Source organism: Dermacentor albipictus, chromosome 9 (assembly GCF_038994185.2).
Source record: "Dermacentor albipictus isolate Rhodes 1998 colony chromosome 9, USDA_Dalb.pri_finalv2, whole genome shotgun sequence".
NCBI lineage: Eukaryota > Metazoa > Arthropoda > Arachnida > Ixodida > Ixodidae > Dermacentor > Dermacentor albipictus.
Window position 1 is genome coordinate 2828916 of NC_091829.1, and position 22506 is coordinate 2851421.

At 44.7% G+C, this 22506-nt stretch overlaps 1 protein-coding gene across 3 annotated transcripts in view; it reads right to left on the bottom strand.

Moving 5' to 3' along the window:
• The window catches only part of LOC135909198 (ovochymase-2-like), a 337884-nt gene that overhangs the window by 312260 nt on the left and 3118 nt on the right, over window positions 1–22506 (bottom strand). For all 3 annotated transcript variants that reach the window (XM_070524733.1, XM_070524732.1, XM_065441041.2), the window contains exons 2-4: window positions 13257–13308; window positions 2103–2161; window positions 793–875 (exon numbers count right to left, since the gene is read on the bottom strand). In XM_070524733.1, coding sequence (XP_070380834.1) covers window positions 793–875; window positions 2103–2161; window positions 13257–13308 — 194 coding nt within the window. The remainder of the gene's footprint in view (window positions 1–792; window positions 876–2102; window positions 2162–13256; window positions 13309–22506) is intronic.

Genomic DNA, 22506 nt, shown 5'->3' on the forward strand with positions numbered 1-22506 from the left:
TTAAATACCTTGTTGCAAGGTTTTGTGTATACATGCAGTGAATTTTGTTTCCAGTGACACTTTTGTGCCCTACATCAAGCTGTATCTTCACATTTCTAATGTATATATTGCAGAGCCCCGGCCTTTTATATGTGCACTCTGTCGCGACTTTGATTTCGTTGCAATTACTCACAATACGCGACCGGTGACAGCTGTTCCTGTACAATACGTTGGAACGAAGAACAGCGTCATTGAGATTCTTCCCTGGCTGTTGCATATGTACAAAAGTGTAAACAAGGTTCTTAAATGACAAAGTTTCGTTAACATATTTGTCCTCAACTTGTTCATTTCATGGCCTTTACGTTTTTCATATCAGCGGCATGCCCTGCTTTGCTGGTTTCGAACTGATATAGTTCTAAAGCTCGTGTGATATTTTCTTTGCTTACTAAAAAGACAAAAAACATGGAAGCATTGATATGAGTTTATTCTGGCACAATTTTTGGAACATACGAATATATTATTTTATGAAAAAATACATATTTTACTTGTCTTGATAGTGCGTAGCATTCAAGAATTCGTTTGAAGCATCTTTGGCAATGGCAATGCAGTTATTATTCATGCATTTGGCCCTCGACAAATTCTATAAGGAAGAGGCCGAGCTCAATTGTGAGCCGCCCCACCCCCGAATGGAATTTCTAGCTACACCACTGGCTGTTGCACGTCCCTATAGAGCTCCATCGCCCATACAACCAGCACCCATCGCGAGTTGTAACCCTAACTTATCGCAAAGTGGGTATATGCACTGAGCCTTACCTCTGCGGGTGCCTGCTGCACTGTCCATTCGGAGGTGTGCGCGAAGCCGTGATGTGGACCCAGCTCCCAGGCACCGAAGTTTGCTGCGGGTGGGAATGATCGCCGCGGTGCACTTTACTGACTATCATGATGTCACCGTCAAAGTGCTCTTCTAGGTGAGGGCTTGTTGGTACATGCTACCATGCAATATAGCGCAAGACGAGGACATGATTGAGACATGTTGCTCTATATTCGTTCTTGCTTTCGCTACATTTCATATTCTGCTTTGCTCATTTCACTGCAAAAGTATTTGCCACCATGTGGAGCTGCAGGGGGAGGGAGGGTGGTTGTTCTTTAAGTGTCAACCTAATGAACACGACCTTTTTGTCTGCTGCTGAAATTCTGATTGGCTGGGCTGGGGTACGCATGAGCAGATAGGAGCCCCCGCACAATCAGGTGGACGCTTAAAGAATACACCCAGCTCTCTCACACGGACTTGTGCACACGCATACAGTCTATATTATGCAGCCGACGCAAAATAGACAAGGACAGAGAACATGCACGACAGTTAGCACGTTTCTGTCTTCTAAATGCGAAGTATTTCTTTGCCTAATCGGAGCCAAGGTCAAACAAGAGGCTGTCCAGGGTCAGAGAGTTTATCGCCAATGCGTGCTCATGTGTCTGCTCACTGGCAGCTCAGCACTTTGCTTCACAAGCATGCGTGTGCTTTCCCATGCTCATGCCACTAGTACTGACTTGGCGGCTCCCCTCCTTGCTCCACAAATGGATGTGGCTAGGTTGTGCAATGTTGCAAGTAGGCCTATACTTGCAGGTACAACAATGAGCCCTAGAATGTATCAAGTAGAAGATCAGCGGAAGAGTACAAATTTGGCTCTGCAGAGACGCGTACTTTCAAGAACACTTTGCCAAAGACAAATTTTCTGCAGCACGCAGTGTATACGACTGCCTCCGTTCCAAATTGTATGTTAACAGGGTGTGGCTACCGACACACGCAGCGGTCCTCAAGCAAGCGTTTCCCCTGGAGGACACTAGTTTGCTCAGGCTTTGCACCACGAGCAGAGGAGCAATGCTTCGCATTGACTTAATCATTGAGGATGGTTTCTGACATAATTTCTTTTCTAACATTTTGCACTGTATCTGACAGGTTCATCATTGTAAGCTTGACATGTGCACATTGCCAGATTTTGCTGTGACCTCATGTCTCAACATTCTCGTTATGCGGGCAAAATCCAATTAACGTCAATGGAACTCTACAGCGGGTAAGGCAATTAAAGCATATGAACAAAACCGCATGGGCAGAAGATGCTCACGGAAAACGAGTGGTATTCCTCCGCGGATAGGGCTCTTGCTGTCACGGAGTGACCTATCGCTGAAATAGAAATTTAGCAGCACAAATGTTAGGAACACTTGATTGGAACCAGACATGGAAACAGACGAGCATGGATGAACCGCGAGTGCTTCTTTTATCTAAATCCGTTCGCACTCTCAGGCAAGCCCGTTCTCAATAGCTTTGGGTGGTTTTCTTGACTTCAATTACTTCCAGTACCAGTAGGCTTGTAGCAGTTCCATATCAAAACCTCACATTTATTTCTCCCGACAAGAAACCATTCGCCATACGGAACACTCTCTAATATGTTGCCATATGATGTGATGTATACCCTTGAGCCTCACCGCACTCTAAAGTTTGTTCAGAGCAAGCTAAGTGCCAAAACCAAGTTCCGCTTAGGTTTGCCATTACACACAGAATGCATGGTCTTCCGCAGAGGTCATCTGCTAGTGACGACTTGAAACACCGTGCAAATGATTTAGAAACGCTGCGTGAAGCAGCTGTGTGACTTGATGAGATTTTGGAGCAGCTGTCATGTCTGTGAAGTAAGCATTCCATGGTGAAAACACGTAAAGCACTTGGCACTCACGCGGCAGATTCCAGCTCAAATAACCAGGGAGACTAGTAGCTTCCTATAAAATGGTAGTCGACTTCATTACGGATGTACGTCAAGATGTCCGATGGCTGTCAGCTCATAACAGCTCATAATCGCTCAAGATAATAGCTCATAATAGTAGGTCTAGCTTCCTCAAGATCTGAACATCGTTAGCCTGTGGCACTCCCTTTGATGTGCACGTGTAGTGCACTGGGGTTCTTTAAGATGGCACAGCAAACTGTACACTCCCATATAATACTAAAGCCCCTCAACCTTAGTTTACGTGGCTGCAGCTATGCATATGTAGCGTTTCTATACATTTGCAGAAACACAATACAAGTGCCCTTATAGAGAGTGCTGCGTGCTGCTTGTGCATGTATTTAGCTGTGCACTCGACAGAGGTTGTGCACCTATCTGCTAGTGGAGTTCGCCGGTAGAGTGCAAGTTTATGTACATGCTATACGTGCGAGCAAGGCCACGTAATTGCTTTTATTCCATTGAATGCAAAATTCGCCTGATAAGCGCCTTTCTTCAGTTCTATTTTGCATCATTCATGTTTTCTTATTGACATGCATTGGGACAGATCGCACTACCGCAGTTTGTGCATTGAAAGAGCCTGGTTAGACTGTGCATTAAAGCATATGCAACAAACTACCCTCATTTGTTGGAAAGAAATTAAAGATAACATGTTATCAAGTCTTTGAGTATCTCAACATGAAATTCAGCTTTGCCTCACAATTGTGGTTAATTTTATGCGCATGATGGCAAACCTCTGTGCAACGTTGTCACATTAACGTTGCTCCTTTAGGGCAGCACAGAAGAATAGAAGATATTACAACTTGCAGCATAACTGAATACTACAAGCAACAAACTAAAAGTACAGCTGATGTCAGTAAAGTCAGCATAATGTAGATATTGCCACAATATAAAGGACTTCTATGCTGGACACTGGAGTCCCACGTGACAGGGCCTGATGAATGACAGCACTAGTGTCAATACAGGGACCATGGGCACCACGTGAAATACGGACATGCAACTCTACGGGAGCATGTACGGGCACACTTCGCGACAGTGTTTCACATGGAATCCCAGAAAGTTGACTATAGAATTAGGAAACTGGAGTTAAGCAATTAACATGTAATGAAGAAACGTGGAGTTAAGAAACTTAGCAAGAACGCTTAACCTGGGACACCTGACCAATGTCAGTTCTGGTGACGAAGCTGCTGTACATCTGTGAAAACCTTTTGAATGCACAAATCCCAACCAGCGACAGCCGCATCTGAAAGATCCCCTAGTGAAAACTGCCATTACGCAAACTCAGTTTTTGCAAAGATTGGCACAATCAACTCCCACGTAAGCCCATGTATGAACAAGAACGAGCGCGCCCTGCCCCTCAGGCAGCTGTTACGCAGGCATCGCTTGGTCTCTGGTGTGAATTCTGGCAGCAGAGCTACAGTCGCTTGATGAGATTACCAGGGTGTCAACCAAGTTGACATTTCCAAATTCCCTGAGTGCCTTTGCAAAATTTCCCGAGTGACACAGAACTTTGCATTATGTCAAGATGGGCTGACACCATGTCGCCCGATGCTGTCACTCCCTAGTTAGCATGTCAAAGAATAAAAAATACGAATTAATCATGTTCAAATAGTGACTTAATCCAGTTTGAATAGTAAGGAGTAGTGTTTATTTTATTCACAAAGAGAAAGAAGCGAGGGGTTAGTAAAATGCACAGCGAATAAAACATATTTGAAAAAAATGGTAAGCCCACTGCAAATTGAGTTGAACATTCTCAAATACGAATAAAAAGGAGATGCATACAGAAGCAAATCTTTTAGAATATGAGCTATTTCTTGTCAACTGATGGCAAGCTCATAGGTATGAGACTTGAACTTTGCCACAAGCGAGATTCTCTCTCAACAGCTGGTATTTGCCAACCTCAAATGTCCTGATATAATCTCAGCTCCCGCACAACGCCGCAGTGTTGCGTTTCACTGCTTTGAAGAGTTTATTTTGGTTTGCATAAGGGACACCTGCATCTCAACATCAGCCAACACTGTTTCTTGAGCTCAAGCTCCTTCAAGGAATCAGCAGCACGCTTCCTTTTTTCTGTATTTCTCAATGCGTAGGACCTTTCTGTTGTCATCATCCTTTTACAGCGTGTTCGCTCCACATACCATTTGAAGCATCCTCAGTCAACGTCCGATTTTTCTGACTCCCTAGGGGCCGTGAAAACGCGAAAGTGCTCGAGAATCTCTAAGGCGTCAATATTATCGCGAACAGAGCATTAATAATCGAGAAATCGAGGTAACTGCAGGAAATGATTAGAGACTCCCTCAATGACGAAAGCACTCCTCAGTTAAATTCTGTCTCTAGTACTAACTAGTTGCAAAAACCATCCTCGTATTGTATTATAATATGAAATAAAATGCTACTTGTCCAGTTTCATTTCATACTTAGAAAAAGGAACTCATTGAAATTACCGTTGACAATGACGCAGGCGGTCAAAAGGTTTCGTTTTTGATCGACTCTGCGTCTGCCCATGCTTTCGTGTTTCAGTACTTTCCTGATCGCATAGTGCTGCGCTGGTTTTGCTGGCTCGTGAAACTCGCACAAACTGCAAGTAACAGACAATTCAACTTCCATGTGAAGTTGCGGGAAGACCGAACGGTCTACGCCACTTGACCAAAAAGCAGCTGCAGCGACGAATCCACTGCTCTGTCTTGGCTCGGTGGCGCCGTCTGTCTGGCACCGTTTTACTCACTGATGGCAGTAAAGGGCAGTGATGGCATATGCAACATCATCACTCCCCAGGTTGTGTGGAGGGAGATTTGAATTTTGAAAATGGCATTCGGCCCTTCAGATACAATTTTCTCGTAAACTAAGTCCTTTTTTAGCACGAAACAAGCATTGCAATGTTTCTGGAATGGTATTTAAACAGTTCACGTCGACTTAGTGTTTGTCTTCAGTGTCCCATTAGGGCTCAAATTGCCACAGGCACATCATGAAAAAGCTCTGAAGGGCTGCTAGTACACTTATTAGGCATATCGGTGCTTGTACTGTGACAGAAGACGGTGAGCGCCGCATATAATTAAGGAATGCATACTCAAGTATTACTGCACAACAAAAGAGACGCGAACGTAAGAGAAGAACACACACCAAGCGCAAGCTTTCAACTCCGAAGTTGAAAGCTTGCGCTTGGTGTGTGTTTTTCTTCTCTTACGTCCTTGTCTTTTTTGTTGCACAATACTTGAGTAATGGACTACCAACTTGCCCGGAATGCTGCTTTCATTGAATACATACTGTGTCCCCTGACAATTGCCCCTTCCCATGCTTGCTAAGCTTCACCGCGTAACAATTCTGCATTGACGCGAAGCTGACTTTTGGGAACCACCATTATGCAACGCGCCGTGCTTTCCGAGCGTCGAAGCCAATCGTGAAGACCACAACGGTGGAGTCGGTGCCATTGCTAGGCCTAGCGTTGCCGCCGTGTTGGCTGCGGCTGCCAGAAGGACTGCCTGCGAGAGCGCCAGTTCGAGGCGGTGAGGTAATCAAAACGGCAGTGGTGGTGGCTTTAATTGCCGTTTCGGACCTGCGGTCACGGCAAAAATTACGGAAAATCAGTCTGCGAAGGGTTCTTGCACCCGAAATTTTACACTTTCTTAAACACTGACTCTATGGGGTACGTGGGGCTGCCGTGAAGCAGTCCGAATTATCGGGCATCTGGAAAGTCGTTTGTTGACTGCGCACTGGCAACTCCAGCCGACGACACGGCGTCAAAACTGATTCGTTATGATTCCTCTGTTACTCGAGCCACCATTAACCACAACTTTCATTCACTTTCAATAAAATTGGATCATTTTCCCTGTAGAAGCACAAATTCCCTGAGCTTTCCCTGAATATTTCCAGAATATTTCAAATCCCCGAGAATTCCCGGTTTTCCCGGTTGGTAGACACCCTGGATTACTCTCTTGCTTACCAGACGACGCACTGAAGCCCTGTCTGCAACGGTGCAGCCAACAGGCGAGGATACGAATTTCACAACTGGATGTGTGGTTCTTTCAAGTCAGTTCAAGAGTAAAGCGCATACCCTACACACGCCCCTCATGTGCAACATGTATACCCTACGTACGCCACAGAGAGGAGCAAAACAATTGCTTCGAAGACAACACAGGTCATCATGGCAACGCAACACACGCCGTGTATTTCAATATGAAGTAGGCCCAAAGCTAAAGCGTTATAGTTTGAATTAGTAGCATGGCATATAAGAAGCCCTCCACTATTTTTTTTTAGGAGGTTCAATATACAAGTTGCAAAGGGTCAAAGCAACTGATTGGCAGATGCCGAAGTATGGTGCACCATTTTTGACACCATGCACCACGGTCTTTGCTTTCTGTCCCTATCGGAATGAACACACACACTCATATAGTAGAGCGCCATCCAGTGAGCCACTGCAGCAGGTTAGAAGTTTGAATTTTCAAGCCCGTAAAAGCATGACAACTAGATTTGTGTAAAGTTGTTGCCGATTTGAAAATGCATGCAGACTGGCCAAGATGACATTTATTACCATAGCCTGAGGTAGAAGTGTCCTATAGGTCAGCAGCTAATTATCACTTTCAATGGTTAATTGTATTAAGTCCGAGCTTGAACTTATATGGCTGCTCTGTCGGCCTTCATTTTCAGATATCTTATTTGCAGAGCATAAGCAGGCTTGACCCCATTCCATTTTCTGCAAATATAACAATAATTATTGGTTTAATAGATGCCTGCCCTAACTTTAACCTGATGTAATTGATACTAAACTGACTGACACGTGTAGCAGAAGAGACAGCAAACATATTCGATTTAATGCTAACCGGCGAACCGTGGATATAGCGAGACGGTCGATCATTTGAATAAAATCAGTACTATTCACGCCGTTTTCAACTTTACCCTACGCTATGGCGACATATGAAAAAACAATCTGTACCACAAAGGCGACTACAACAGGTTTACCAGAGAGCTTAGTGCCCTTTTCCCTACCTTAGCGTATATCGAAATTGTATATCACTGTAGTACCCATGAAAAGTGGCACCTCTTTAGGCAGAAATATAACCACCTAACAGATGCACTCATCCAAAAGATTACATTCTGCATTAATCCTGGTTCACAAGAACGCCTAGAAAATAAAAAGAAGCACCTTTATCGTACATTAAAGATGAGCAGCACACTCTGTGCGTGGAGCAATTAGTGCTCTACTGAAGACGTTTGGCTATCTGCAGTGCATAGCACCGAAAAATTGTTCCATCAACACTGAATTAACCCATTTGGTAAAACATAAAATTTTTTTGGCAAACTAGAAATTAAGCACATATATTCCTACAGTAACTAATGAGGCAAGCAAAGTGGGGCCCAACACGGAATATGCTAATTAACTCCGCATTTGCATTTGTGTTCACTAATGAATCACCCATAATTGTTCCACCCGAAACCAGTAATGTATCATCCCCCATGCCTGATAACATGTTTACAGCCAACGGCATATGACTTATAATGGATAACTTAAAGCTTTCATCATCAAGTGGTGGAAATGAAATCCACTCTTAACTACGGGGGCTATATTTTTCTCAAGGTCCGATCAGTCGCAAAATGAAAACCTGTGAAGATCAAAACTGTTTTATTACTTGGAACATAATCTTTTAGATAAACTTTTCAGCTACATCTCTACATAGTCAGCACTCCAGCTCAGACCTTTGTCGTAGCATGGTACCAACTTTCCTATAGTACCCTCATCAAAGAGGGCAGCAGGCTCTGCTTTCTGCCAATTCTTTTTGCTGGTCTGCAGCTTGTTGCCCGAGTCATCCTAGCCAGCGTTTCATGTGAATAAAGAGATGGTAATCAGAAGGAGGCCAAGTCCAGGCTGTTGATGGGATATCAAACACTTCCCATCGAAAATACTGCAGGAGCTTCTTTGTTGCAGCTGCACTGTGCGGCCATGCATTTTCATGAAGAACGACAATGCCTGATGACAACATTCCTCTTCGCTTGTTCTGAATGGCTTTTCATATATGTTCAAGAGTAATACTGTACGAGGCTGCAGTAATAATCGCGGCATGCTCCATGAATTCCATTCATGAACACTGTCCCAGAACACCATAGCTTTCTGCTTTATGCTTTCTGCTGCAGAAAGTTCGCTTAACTCATTTGCTTTCGGGGAATCAGAATGCATGCACTGTTTGAATTTCTCTTATTTTATTCAGTCTCAAAATGGACCCATGTCTCATCCCCTGTGACGATTTTCTTCAAAAAACCTCCTTCATCATGGTAGCGCTGGAGAAACATTAAGGCTGCACTCATTCGCTGTGTTTTGTGATGGTCGGTCAGCCTCTTGGGAACCCAGCTTGCAAAGAGTTTACTGGAGTCTCTTACTCAATTGAGATGGTATAGAGAGCTGACCGTGAAATTTTAGGAAACGACTCACTCAACATAGAAATTGTGAACCGACTATTTTCTCGAATTGCCTGACCCACTCACTGAACAAGATTATTGGTTGACACTCACTTCTTTCCCTGTCTGCCTGCATCATGAACGTCTGTGCATCCTGCTTCAATGTTCCTGCACCAATGCCACACTTTGCAGGTGCTCATGAAAGTTGTACCGTACACATTACTCATTTGTCGTTGAATTTCCGCTGCATTGCATCTCCTGGCGTGCAGAAATCAAATGACAACATGCACTTCACACTTAGTGAGAAAGACTGTTGTTTAAGACATGTTTACGTGCTCACTGCACTTTCAGAATTGGCAACTGAGACCTCATATGATCAGCGGGCATACTAGAGACACTGCGCAACACATCTGTCCACAGAGTCATTGGATTTTCACTGTGGTTTTCATTTTGTGACAGAACGGACCTTTTAAGAAAAAAAAACAGAAAGTTGGAGGACGCTTAAGCTTAACCTTAAAGAGTGGAACGCGATAGCATTTGAAGATCCCCGACTGCTTCTCACGCCTTCCGATAACTGCAGCTTATGTAACTAATGTTTACTGGGAGATGCTGGCGGCGAACGCTATGCACGAAAGTGAGTAGGCGCGCTCTCTGGTAGAAACATGGCCTCTTGTGTGGATCGTGGATGCGAGCGCCATATGGATGGTGTTGCAAGGAACCGAACGCTGTTCGCCGCTGCATGAATTGTACAAACGCCAGAAATGGGGTTTATGTTTGAGTTTCCCCATTACAGAATTTTCTTACATATACAAATTAATATCCAACGCTATGATGTGTGTAGGTTGTGCTTAGCTGGTACTTTACGATTTTTCTGACGTATCTTACTTTGAGGTATTCAACTAGTAAAAAAGACACAGCGCAAAAAATACAGGGACAAGGGGGAGTGACAAGCACACCAGTGCTGACTTCGAATTCAATTAGTTCAGTAACGCCTCTGTGCCATGCAGAGAGCCTGCGTGGCTGTGGTTCAAAATGATTTTTGCTAAATGGAGTCCGACGCAAGACGCCGGCACTGGATTTTGTGTGACATGGGGCCCTTAATACTACTGCATGAAAAAAAAAAAAACCTATCAATAAACACGAAACACAGCTCGAATATATTTAACCTTACTGTTTTCTCGGTCACTTTCCACAGGCATAAACCCAAACAACTGGAAAACGGGGAGGGTCATTTTTGTCTGCAAATCAGGTAACAAATATTCCCCATTGAATTATTGACTCATCTCTTTGACGAACATTCCCTGCTAAACCATGAAAAATTTATTTTATTTTACAATAGTAAACTTTCTGCACTCTTTCCATCCTCGCAATCTTGTGACACTCAACTGGGGCATGTTCACCCAGATAGAGCGGGCTGTTCTAGATCAGACACAAGAAAGGTGCTTGTCCCTTTCTTGCACCATTTGTCTGGTTTAGCGCTGTTTAACAAACCACCTGCCACCAACGACTGATGCCACCTTCTTGGACTTTGCCAAGGCTTTCTACAAACTACCGCACGTACATCTACTTAAATTCTAACATATACCTAGCTGGATAAAAGAATTTCAAACAGGTCGCTGCCAGTCATAACCAGATTTCTAGCCCCCTGTCATCAGTAGCCTCAAGGTTCCCTACCTCCTTGTCCAGGAGCTGGGGGCGATATTGCGAGGGAGGGGGGGGGGGGGGGGCACTGGTACAATCTAATATATTAAATATAAGCCTTTGTTTCATAAAGTTAATTTCCTTCCCCTTTATCCTCTGCTAGCTTCAACACTAGTTAAGGAGGGAAGGTGCTTAAGGTCCGAAGTTGGCGCCCTTTGATGACTCAAGTGCACAGTGGCAGCACGAAGAAAGAGCCATTGTGCGGTAAAGAGACGCTTTAATTAAACGCCAAAGCGTCTGTCCGAGTCCAAGTCTGAACCTCCGTTTTCTTTCACACAACCAAAACGTGACTTTTTAGACCCTCAATTGCCAAAAAAAAGTCGCAAGTCAGCCAATCACACATGCAGGCTCACACCATTGCAACCAACAGCACAACAACCTTTGTTACGCACACGGCACTGGTGGAAACAGTGGCACACTGTACAACACGCAAGGGGATTTGCTCAAATACACGTCATCTCCCTCTCCCCTACGTTAGGCTCCAAGTATTGGCCTTGATGTCCTTCCCCTTTCTCCTGCAAGCGGCCTCCACGCAAGCTGCGAGAATGTTTCCACGAAACCACAGCTTATTGACGGCATGTCTGCCGGACAGTGGGCTGCCCTGTCAGTATAGCCGTGCAGCTGTGGGCTGGTTCACTTCAATGCTCCAAACACCATAATTGGGACCCGGTGGCGATCGCAGACAAAAGCAATAATTGGTTGTAGCCGGCTAAGGGGTTGTAAAAATACCACCGTTTTCACAAGGCATTCTCAAAAAGCATGCGTGGATACCAAACAATGACACTCAAACTGGATGGCCATTTGTCACGATGCCTACTTTCCGTGAATACGTCTCCCCATCAGGTGTAGAGGCCCACAAACATAGTGCAGTTGTGACCGAGAAGGTCAATGGGAAATGTGGGTAGCGCATGGGCATTAGCGGTGGCGATGACGTCAAGCACACCTCTACCTTTTATCTTCTAGCCCATCTTCCCGAACGCTCCCATTCAGCTTGGACTGTCTTCCCTTTTGTTCTGAGAGGGGTGCAGGCTTGGCAGCTCCTCTATCGCACAACCACTAAGCTGTACTTCTTTCCACGCGTAGGTGTCGCCCGCATCCCCTATTCACTGAACCAACCCGCGTTCTTCGTTTCCAGTCACTCGCCGATACAGTAGCGTGTGAAATCATCCTGCACTCTGCTGTACTCACATAAACTGGGCAACACAACAACAGCAACTCCATAACCTCAAACTGATTCCCAATAACAAAGTAGGCAAAATAAGCAGGTCACACAAACAAAATGCGCTTCTAGAACTCTTGCCCTTATTTAAATTAGACTTGTCACTCTCCGTTTCCTGTAACATTAGTATGTTTGGCAACGAGTGTGTTATATACTGGGCCACCACAACTACCGACTCAGACCAATCCACCCTCGATCCTGACTTCATCTGTATGCAGGAATTGTGTGATAAATGGCTCATGACAGTGAACCCTAATGAATGTAAAATCGTGTAGTTCATGCACCGCCTAGTCCCTTCTGCACAATTGCTAATGTCCCTGTTGAACTTACCCCACCCTGTAAATATATTGGTGTCACCTTTTCTAACGAGAGCCTTATAACTCACTTGGCAAATAAAAACTACAGCACGCATTTGCTATATGGGATCCACCCCAAGCATACCTCAAAGGTGCCACTGTAACAGTTCAAAATCGTGCTATCAGGTTAGTTCATTCCACATGCTGATATTGATCTCTGAAAGCACAATCTGACATACTTTTTTTTTACCCTACGCCATTGCATTACAAGCATCTTGTAAAAATTCATATCACTGACCACAAACCTTATATTTGAGTCCCTGTGCTGTGCATATCTGGACATACTTGTCATCCAATTGGCCGTGCAAGTATACAATGACATTTTCATCGCCAATCTTTTATTGAGCAGCCACGGAACGGCCTTCTCTTGCACATCATCTCGCCATAGTCATTTTCAACTGCTGATCCATTCAGTAACTGAAGACTTGTAGCCACATTCTGTTCATTCTCTGTATATCCCATCATTTATGTAATACCCCCATTTTAAGGTGTCTTTAATATAACAAGATGAAAAATGAAATAAAGTAAATAATACGGACATTTACGAACATTCTACATAAAAAGTCAACCTTGCAAACTAATTTGTAAATTGATACAAATCATGCCAAGATGAAATGAATTTTTTAAATAATTTACGGCACTTGTCATGATCAGAATTGTTGGTCTGCTAATTGAATTAAAGCTTGTACCGCATTCCACATGAGACTTGATAGGCACAGACATATGCGAAAAGCTAGAGTGGCCTATACCAGCTACCACTGTAAGAAGGAGATTAAAAGGATTTGTAATTAAAAGCACCAGTGTTTGTCAAAATAAAATACTAGAGTAGTGTGATCTCATTACCTCAAGAACAACATCTCTTTACCGTCTACTTTCCACGATGTCAGGGTAGCACCTGGAAACAAGTAAACAAAAAACACCACACATAAGGAAATGCAAAAGCGACATGTGTGCGAAAAGGACGAGTGTGGGCAGTAGGATAACGCTCGAATCTTGCAGCCTTTTGCAAACAGAAACTTAACTCAGTCAACAACGATGACAACAAAAATTGAAATAAAATTAAAACATAGATTTTTTTAAATTATAGAAAGGCTATGAAAGGGGAAAATTGTCATCCACCCGAATGCAGCATATGTTGAATGTAGTCGAAAAATTGGTTCTGGTCCCAGGATGATAGTTCCTTCAACTATGAAGCTTTCCTTCTGAGAAACATGCATGGGTTTCCTTTGTAGTTTTGTGCTACATTCAGGTGGATGACAATTTTGCCTCTTAATAAACCTTCCTCCGTTCTGAGAGACTTAAAGAATGCTCGCCTGCTTAATGCTCGCCACCTAGCAGCCACGCCAAGAAACAGCGGAGCATTAGTGTTACTAATGTTTAAGCAGCAGGACTGTTCTCGCTAATGTACTTTTGTCTGCAGGCACGGTAGAGAAATGATAACTACCTTGGATGGTCTGAATTCGATCACGGCACATGTTATGCTGCAAGGCAACTTATCGTTTTCATAGCATGCTTTAGTCTAGCGGTGCAAGTAGAAGATGCAGTTTTCTCATTGAACGCAGTGAGTTGTAAATCTATTTGAAATATTTGAAACAGAACAGCATGGTTTTTATGGTGACAAGCAGGGAGAATTTGCAGGGAGAATGCTTCAAATATGTCTTACCAACTTGCCCAAACGTCTGTTTTAACAATCTATTTGCTCGCAAGAAATTTAGAAGCAACTGCAAGGAGCGCTAGTTCCAGCTTTGGAGCGTCCATCCTGTGCACAGCACCACTAGTTCACTTTCCGACACTGTGCACACGGCTAAATTTCATTACAACTGATTCAATTTGTTTCCAAGTCATGTATTTAGACCAATAAAAGTGACTTCGCCAAAAGAAAACCCTAGCTAAATTTTGTAAACCTGTTGGAAGAAACTCCCCCAACTTGTTCCAGCTGGTTGTTAATTAAAGTCCAGGCCCTCCCTCAAGTACTGCGTACTGCGAGCGCGAACAAGTGCCAGTCATTGGACACGAATGACCTCATCACATGTATCAGCTAACTATAAAAAGGTGCACCCTGACTCACAAACAGAAATGTTTTTATTCCAAGACGCAATGACAAAATAACCTTACAGTCTTTAGCCGTGTCCTATCAGTGCAGAATATCCGTATTAGAGTGCAGCTTTAGGTGGCCGACTCTGCGTTGAGCGTTGGCGCCCCTTGGCCTCCCTCAGCTAAACCGAGCAAATGAGCATAGCGAAGGATGAGAGCGAATGCAGACAGCAGCAGGTGATGAAAGATGGCGATATCAAAGAGAGCACAAGGAGGAAAGTGGATGAGGAGAGTATAGTGAAATGGTGAGGAGGAAAGCGTAGTGTCGCGCAAGACAGGCTCTGCGACGACGACCCCCACGAGATGGCACCAGATTAGCGCGCCGTCATCTGTTCACCGATTGCATGCGGCAAGCGCACCAACCAATACCATATATGGAAACAAAGCACTGCATGAGCAGAGCTCTGTCTGCGGCAGCAGCTGTGAATCGCGCCCACGTGTTGCCCATGCGCTGCCTCTCGCTATCTACCAATTAGCGAGGCAGTCACGCCACTGTTCGCTCCGTTTGCAATGTGTCACACAAGACAGATTGCCCGCACCAGCCAATATATCACAACATGAAAACACATATACAGCGGCGCTCAAATTTCACATTAGGGAGCATCGTAATTGTCGGTGAATTTTTTTAGCTGCTAAAAGCACAACGGACGATACTGCCTATATACTGTGTGATGCTATTTGTGATATACTGCCACACGAGTCGCAATGCGGAGTTGCCTATGAAAGTTGCTAACAGTCAAGTATCGTACATGTAGCAGTGGAGTAATGCCGTGAACGAGTGCTTGTGCTCGTTACAAACACTTCCTTTTTTTTTTAATGTCTGACTTGCTTGAAAGGCTCTTTGTCATTTAAAATATTCTGATGTGGCTCACTGAGCAGGCCGGATGTTTGTACGCACAGTGACGCTATTTCCACGACTCAGTCATGAAATCCTTGAGACTGACCTAAATAAGGTGATTGGCAGCAAGGACCCTTTCGACTTCTACAAAACACCTGAATTCAATGTCACAAAAGAGAAACGTGAGCCCACCACGAAGCGAAAGAGCTGTCGTGAACCTGGATGTCTTAACCACCTTTGTTTATTTCGACAGTGTTGCCAGCCCAAGTAACTGAAGAGTGAACTGCTGGGCTAGTTGGTTACCTGACATATTAAACGAGTCTTGTGCCAAGACCACACACAAAAGAAAGGAGACAATACGGGTGCTTACATCAACTTCAAGTAGTTGAAGTAAGCGCCCATCCTGTCTCCTTTCTTGTGGGTGCGGTCTTCGCGCAAAACTTGTTTAGTAGAAGTAACCAATTCTGGAGTTGTAACTTGCATGCTTTGACCAGCAGATAATTATTGAGCCCTTGCAAATTTGGATTCAAGCCTTGAATCTGGTGCGTCCAGGTTGAGAGCAGAATACAGACAGCAGAGCAGCTCTTGTAGACTTCTAATGCATCACTTATAAAGTGATGCTCTTGATCACTTGGGTACTTTGTAGCATTGACTTACTTACAATAGGGTGGGGAGTTTTACTCTATGGCATTTCTTTGGAAAAGTGGCGCTTCTTCGTGCCATTCACTTTTCTTTAATGTTTTACTGGAGCTGGTAATGCTTTACTAGGTATTCGCCTCTCCCTTATTGTGAACAAGAGATGTTTTTCCTCTTCAAGATCTAGTGTGTTATTCCGCAAGTAGAAAATATTAGGTATCTAGGCATTGTTCCCAATACAAAAACAATTGGCGCTCGCACATTAAGCAATAAGAGTGAAATGAATGCTGTATGTATGCTGAAATGTATGTTGTTTTTAATGTTTTCTTCTGCTCACATGTTTCTAATGTTAGAAGGGGTATTTCTGGTTTCTCCTACTGAATGCCTGGTAAAGGGTGCCTGAACCACTTTCAAGTGACAATATTCACTTTTATTTTGCGCTTTCCCCCATTCCAGATGGAAATAAATTCAATTCAGTTGAACTACCCATGTTATGACCCATGGATATACACCATATAAAATAGTCAGTAGCTAGATGTCAATGTGAAAGAACACATAGCAAGTTACATGATGTCTTGGAAGTGTTTATTGTCTGGTTCTGCTTATATCCAGTGAATCATTTATGTTCCATAGATTAGTAAGACATGATTGGAAGGTTGGTGGAAGTAGGGAAACAACAAAAAACGGAGATGTACAAAAGCAAAGTTCGCAATAGGGGATCAGAAAATTTTGTTGTGGGAATTACCTAATAGGACATTAGGCAGTATAATAGCAACAGCTTGGTGGCGCAACCCACCGCCCTGTTCTAAATGGGATGCTCATAACATCCATCCATCGACAGCGGCGCTCGGCAGTGCCGTTCTTCTCTATACACCGTTTCTTTATGTGCACCACCATATTGCTACGCAGTGGCACTATCTATGGGCAGTCGGCATGCTGACTTGGGCGAGCGCTCCGTTTTGCATGGCAAGTATATGCTCGGCTGTAGTTTCTGGCATTTGTTTTCACGCTCGCGCGGTCTGTTTAGTGTGACGGGGCATCTTCTATGTGGAAAATGGTTCTGCGAGACGTATTGAAGTGGTTTAAGTTGGTATGGCTGCATTTTCTACTGATGTTGAGGCGGGCGGAGCAAGCAGCACAATGTGTGCACATGTTTGAGCCTACAATCGGCCTTAGAGATCGATTGTGTATTTCTGAAAGTTCCATTCACTAATGTGACCTTACTGCAGTACTATTATCTTCTAGTTCTAAGCTGTGGTTTAGGAGCAATGAAACGTACGCAATGATCGTAACAGCGTGGGTACCGTTCTGCTATATACGACAGGAGCTGTGTTGTTATACTGCGACAAGCATTCAAACTGTTAGCTGCAGATTACATTGTGTGACTACTTGGTTCAGTAGATGAGGTTTCCACCCATAAATAAAATAGTTTTGGTTAGTAATAACAGCATACCTTACAGTGTGAACTATACTTGTCCAACAAAGCGACCGTTTACGAACTGCGCGAGAATCCGAAGCAGTGGTGGGTGCTGGATTACACATATCTTTGTTCTATATAGCACATGGGTCAAGCATGCGGCATCAACGTTTATAGACCTATAACCATTATGCGGCGTGACTATGGGAGGTCGTACTGCGGCGTTAGCCCGTTTTCTCCCTTCTTTTTCGAGAAGGAGGTTGATAACTGAATTTCTTTTTCGGTTGTGTTCGTTCTGCTCTCTACGATGCACTGATATGTATTACGGAAATTTTGTCCTCAAAAATAGCCATTGCATTCTTTTTATGCGATCCACCTCGGATATTATGGCTTTAGAGGCAAGAAGGCAATGCCGAAGCATATAGCGTATACATGTATTCACCAACCGCAGTGATTGCTGCGTTGAGCAGCGCCATTGGCCTCATGCAGGAGGGTAGCGTAGACATAGTAATTTCAAGCCTACTAGATTTGAAATGCAAGAGAATGAAGCTGGTGTATCACAAATATTTGATAGCGCCTGCCGCTTAGATGTTTCGTGGTTGCCTTAGGTTGGCTGTACACAAGCATGCGCTATTATGTTTTAGTCATTACGCCAAGTGATCAGATAGTGAGCAGATCTACCATTTCATGCTGGTAATACAGACACCAAATCTCTTCCTTGAATTAAAAAGGATATACGCAAAATAGTTTGCAACACATACACACACCGCGGCTGATATAATGCGCGTCGCATGTTTGCACCTCCAAAAGAAATTTCCGCATACTGTAGTTAAATTCACTGAAAGGCTTCCCCGACGACCTTATATGAATGGACATTGCATAAATTTCACAAAGTATGAGCTAAAACGTCTCGAAATCATTCTGCAGCGCGCAACAATACTTTCAAGCAGCGCCACGCCAGATCACACAAGCCAGAGAGAAGGAAAGGCTTGCCGTGCACCCTTTCCTCCTCACCCGATGTAAAGGTCTATATTTAGGGAGCAAAAGCCCCCAGATTTTTCTCTCTCACACCAGCTCTTACTCGCGCCTGCGCACAAATAGCTGACGATCCCTCAAATACACATCTCGCGAGTTTACCGGACCACGCGGCAGGCATCTAGTCGGGTACAACTTTAGAAAAAAGGGGGCGTTTACTCCTCTGAGGCGGATGCACACGAGCATCCACCAATGGGCGCGCACTCTGGACTGACGTCATGAACCGGACGGCCGGTGAACATGCCGACAGGGAAGATGGCCGCCCGCGCTTCGAACTGGGCCAAGTCGCGTCAACTGTGTGCTTCAGCCAAAGAGTGTCTCAACAGAAAATATTTTCAGAAGAAGCCTTCAACGCAAAGATTTGTCGCCGTCAACTTAGCCTGAACAATCATTGTCAGCAGGGCAATGCTAAGCGTCTAGCGGCGGTGTTCGAGCATTGTGGAGCACCCTCGATTGATTGCTGTCCACCAGTGCTCACTGCACACACAAGCTGTAGAATGCGTGCTGTGACACAGTCACGCATAAGGTGTGTTGCCAGCACTCACTATGCTTTCCCACAACACAGCTCCGCGCTACTTTTCAATTCTCAGGATATGTTGCAACTAAAAATTCCCAAGACAGCGTTAAGAGAACGGTAAACGTTACGCTACGCTACGCTTCCCTTCCCAAGGGAAGGGAAGCGTAGCAGGGGGCGGCAGAAAGTTAGGTGGGCGGATGAGATTAAGAAGTTTGCAGGCACGGCATGGCCACAATTAGTGCATGACCGGGGTTGTTGGAGAAGCATGGGAGAGGCCTTTGCCCTGCAGTGGGCACAACCAGGCTGATGATGATGATGAAAAAGAAAAAAAGAAAAAAAAAACATCCGAGAAGGTAGGCACAGCAGCTTGTGAAACCGCTCCTAATACCTGCACCCGCGTCTGTTTGTAAATGCATGTGTGTATGTTTTCTTGCGTTTGTGCAATTCTTTTATTTCCCACATTTGTCTATATTTGAGATTTTCTTAGTTTTTCACGTTCTTGTGTGAATATGTGCTTGCTTCCATGCGTGTTTGTGCTTGCTCTTATTTCTGTTCTTTTATTTTATATTAGCATCTGTTTTTGCTAGTTTTCTTTCATCAGTCTTTTTACACATTTTCATTAACCCATCTCATTCAAAGTACTAACTCCTGTAAACTGCAGGGCTGGCCTCTTCCATCTCATTAAAGCCTTTCTCACTGGCCTACCTCATCTTCTCAATCTGCCTTTTCGCAGGGTTTTCTGCCCTTGCTGCTTGTGTTGTTGCCACAATGTGATTAACCAACTTACTCATAACAAATTTTGACCACTTACGAAGACAGAAAGGTTTACAGGTAGATTTTCTTAAAAGTGTTGTGGGTTGCAAAGTAACTTTGCCTCTGTTCATGTTTATGCATTAGTGCAAGCAGCAGCTCGCCAGAAGTGCCCATGGATGGGTGCTATATTGTGAAACAGCACCTTGCTATGTTGTTGCATTTTTTATGCTTCCAGTCTTAGTAAACAGACGATTTTGCTGCCCGTCACATATGCTGGTACAAATTTTCAACACGAATAGCATTGTGCAGGGCAGCGTCATTTCCTGTCTGACGCTTTCATCGTTACAAATACATTTTTCAGTGAATGGAGCCCAGCAAAGCAGTGCATTGAGAACTTTTACAACTTTCACCATTTATTACTTCACCAATGTCATTGTCTGAACCTGGCCGTCGCTATGCCGACGGCTTCTGAATTAAAAGATTGCCTCAATAAAACACATTCAACTTTATTCAGCATTCTTTAGTACAAACAATGCTAGCAGAGCTATTCAAGGTGAATAATTGTGCTTACATTCGTGTTACTTGCCCAGTCAGATAAACAAATACAACAATGGCTACGGCATGACTGTGATATGAAGTGCAGACAGCAAACGGTGCCTTTCAAGTGTGCCCTTGACTACTGCTATTAATAGCTACCCAAATGAGTTTTCTACGCCTCAGTAAGCTAATGATGTTTATCTTATTTGCATTAATTGCCTGAGCCAGATAACCAAATTAAAGAATGCGACCACATGAATGTGCTTTTGCATGCAAGCTGCAAACAGTGGCTGTCATTTTCGCGTTGATTACTGCCGTTTCAGCAACAATGGCTACGGCATGACTGTGCTTTGACGTGCAGACTGCTAATGGTGCCTTTCAAGCATGCCCTCGACTACTGCTATTAATAGGTACCCGAATGAGTATTTTGGGCCTCACTAAGCTAATGATGTTTGATAATTGTTCTCTTATTCACATTACTTGCCTCAGGCAGATAACCAAAATCAAGAATGCGACCACGTGAATGTGCTTTTGCATGCAAGCTGCTAAAAATGGCAGTCAACTTCGCGTTGACTAATGCTGTTTTACCTAATGTGGCTATAACATGGCTGTGCTTTGAAGTGCAGACGCTAAAGGTGCCTTTCAAGCGTGCCCCCCAAGTGCTTCTATTTCACAAAAATGCCCATCAAGCTCAACGGTGGTTGACCAAATGAGTTTTCTGGGCCTCACTAAGATTATGATTTTTGATAATTGTTCTCTTATTCGCATTACTTGCCTGAGCCTGTGGGCATGAGCAACTTCCACGCGTCCCCTGTAATCCGGCTTCGCCGCGTGGCTTGATGACCACGGCAATCGGTGTGGTTGAAGTGCATCGCGAGAGATGGCGCGAGTGGCACCATTTATAAAGGATCTATAAACGGTGGGAGAAGGCTCTTCCTCTTTTGTTCAGCAAGCAGCGCAGACGTCCTGCACGTGCGCCGATCCATGCTTCTGCGAGACCGTCTCGCGAGGCATCATTCAGACGCGCCACCGCTCGCGTGACCATACGCGTGAACGACCAGGCGTTGGTGTCCAGCATGGGGTGAACATATTCGCTCGTTATCCGGTTGCGGTGAGTCAGACTTCCTAGATTTGTTGCGTGCCCATCGGCACGTTTCGCGGATAGCAACTCGGCTAGCAAGCATTGATCTATGAAAGGTGCAATAAATGCCCTTGTGATTGTTTGCACTACTGTGTTGTTCCTTTGTCCCAAGAGCACTGGTGAGGATCCCACATCTGGCGCCCAACGTGGGGCTCTTGGGGCATCGGACGATAGTTTAGCAGTTTTGCTTTGTTCGAGACGTTTGTTTGAACCGAAGCGTAGGGCTAGCGTGGATTTTGATCGCTAGCGTTGGCGGCGTGCTTTCTTCAGCGAGGCGACGGTGGCTGTCGTGTGTTTGAACTTGTCAACGTGCTAAGCCTTTTCGCAAGTGTTGGTACGAGAGTCACGAGGTCTACATCCTGGGAGAGCAAGGCTTAGCGCCCGAGGGGCATTGACAAGCCAGAAGCGAGTGAGTACGGAAGCCTCTTGGGTGGTTCGAATTTCTTATGTAAATAGCTTCTTCTATCTCAGCTGACTCTGATGAAGGCGCGACTCTGGGAGCCGGGTGGTCACGGGCCACAGGTGCCGCTACGGGCTGACTGGTATTGCGGCCTGGCACCGGGCACTTCGACACGTCTGGGAAGGTGGGCGCCGTCAACTCGGATGCTGTGCGCACCGAGTGGGGTAGAACCACCTAACAAAATTGACGTCTCCTCGCAGCTACCTGTTTTGCGCCCATTTGGGTCTTTCTTTTTCTTTGTATGCTGGTTGTTGTCAGGGTAGCGACACTTTAGGCCGAAGGCTTTACGACGCTGCCTGTCGCACGTGGAGGAACACAACCTAGTGGACCATGGCGTTGGGGTGTTGTACGTAGCTTCCCTGATTTTAGTTAGCCTCGCACGAACTGAAATTACTCGTTTGACTCAAGGAAGCGAGCTTCGTTCACGTGAACTTGGCATCTGAGTAGCTGCCCGATCTTTTGCGAGCCAAGTTGAACATCGTACCACGTGGGCGATGCGCATGCAGAATTCCTCTCCCTTGCACTACTTGAGCGTTTGCCGAGTGCGTTGAGTGTACACAGCATGAGCAGAGTCACCCCTGGTTTGCTGTCACCTGCATATCGTCTGCGCTGCTGCCCCCGACTATGATCGAGCCACCCCAGGCAATGGTGATGCTGTGGCCGGT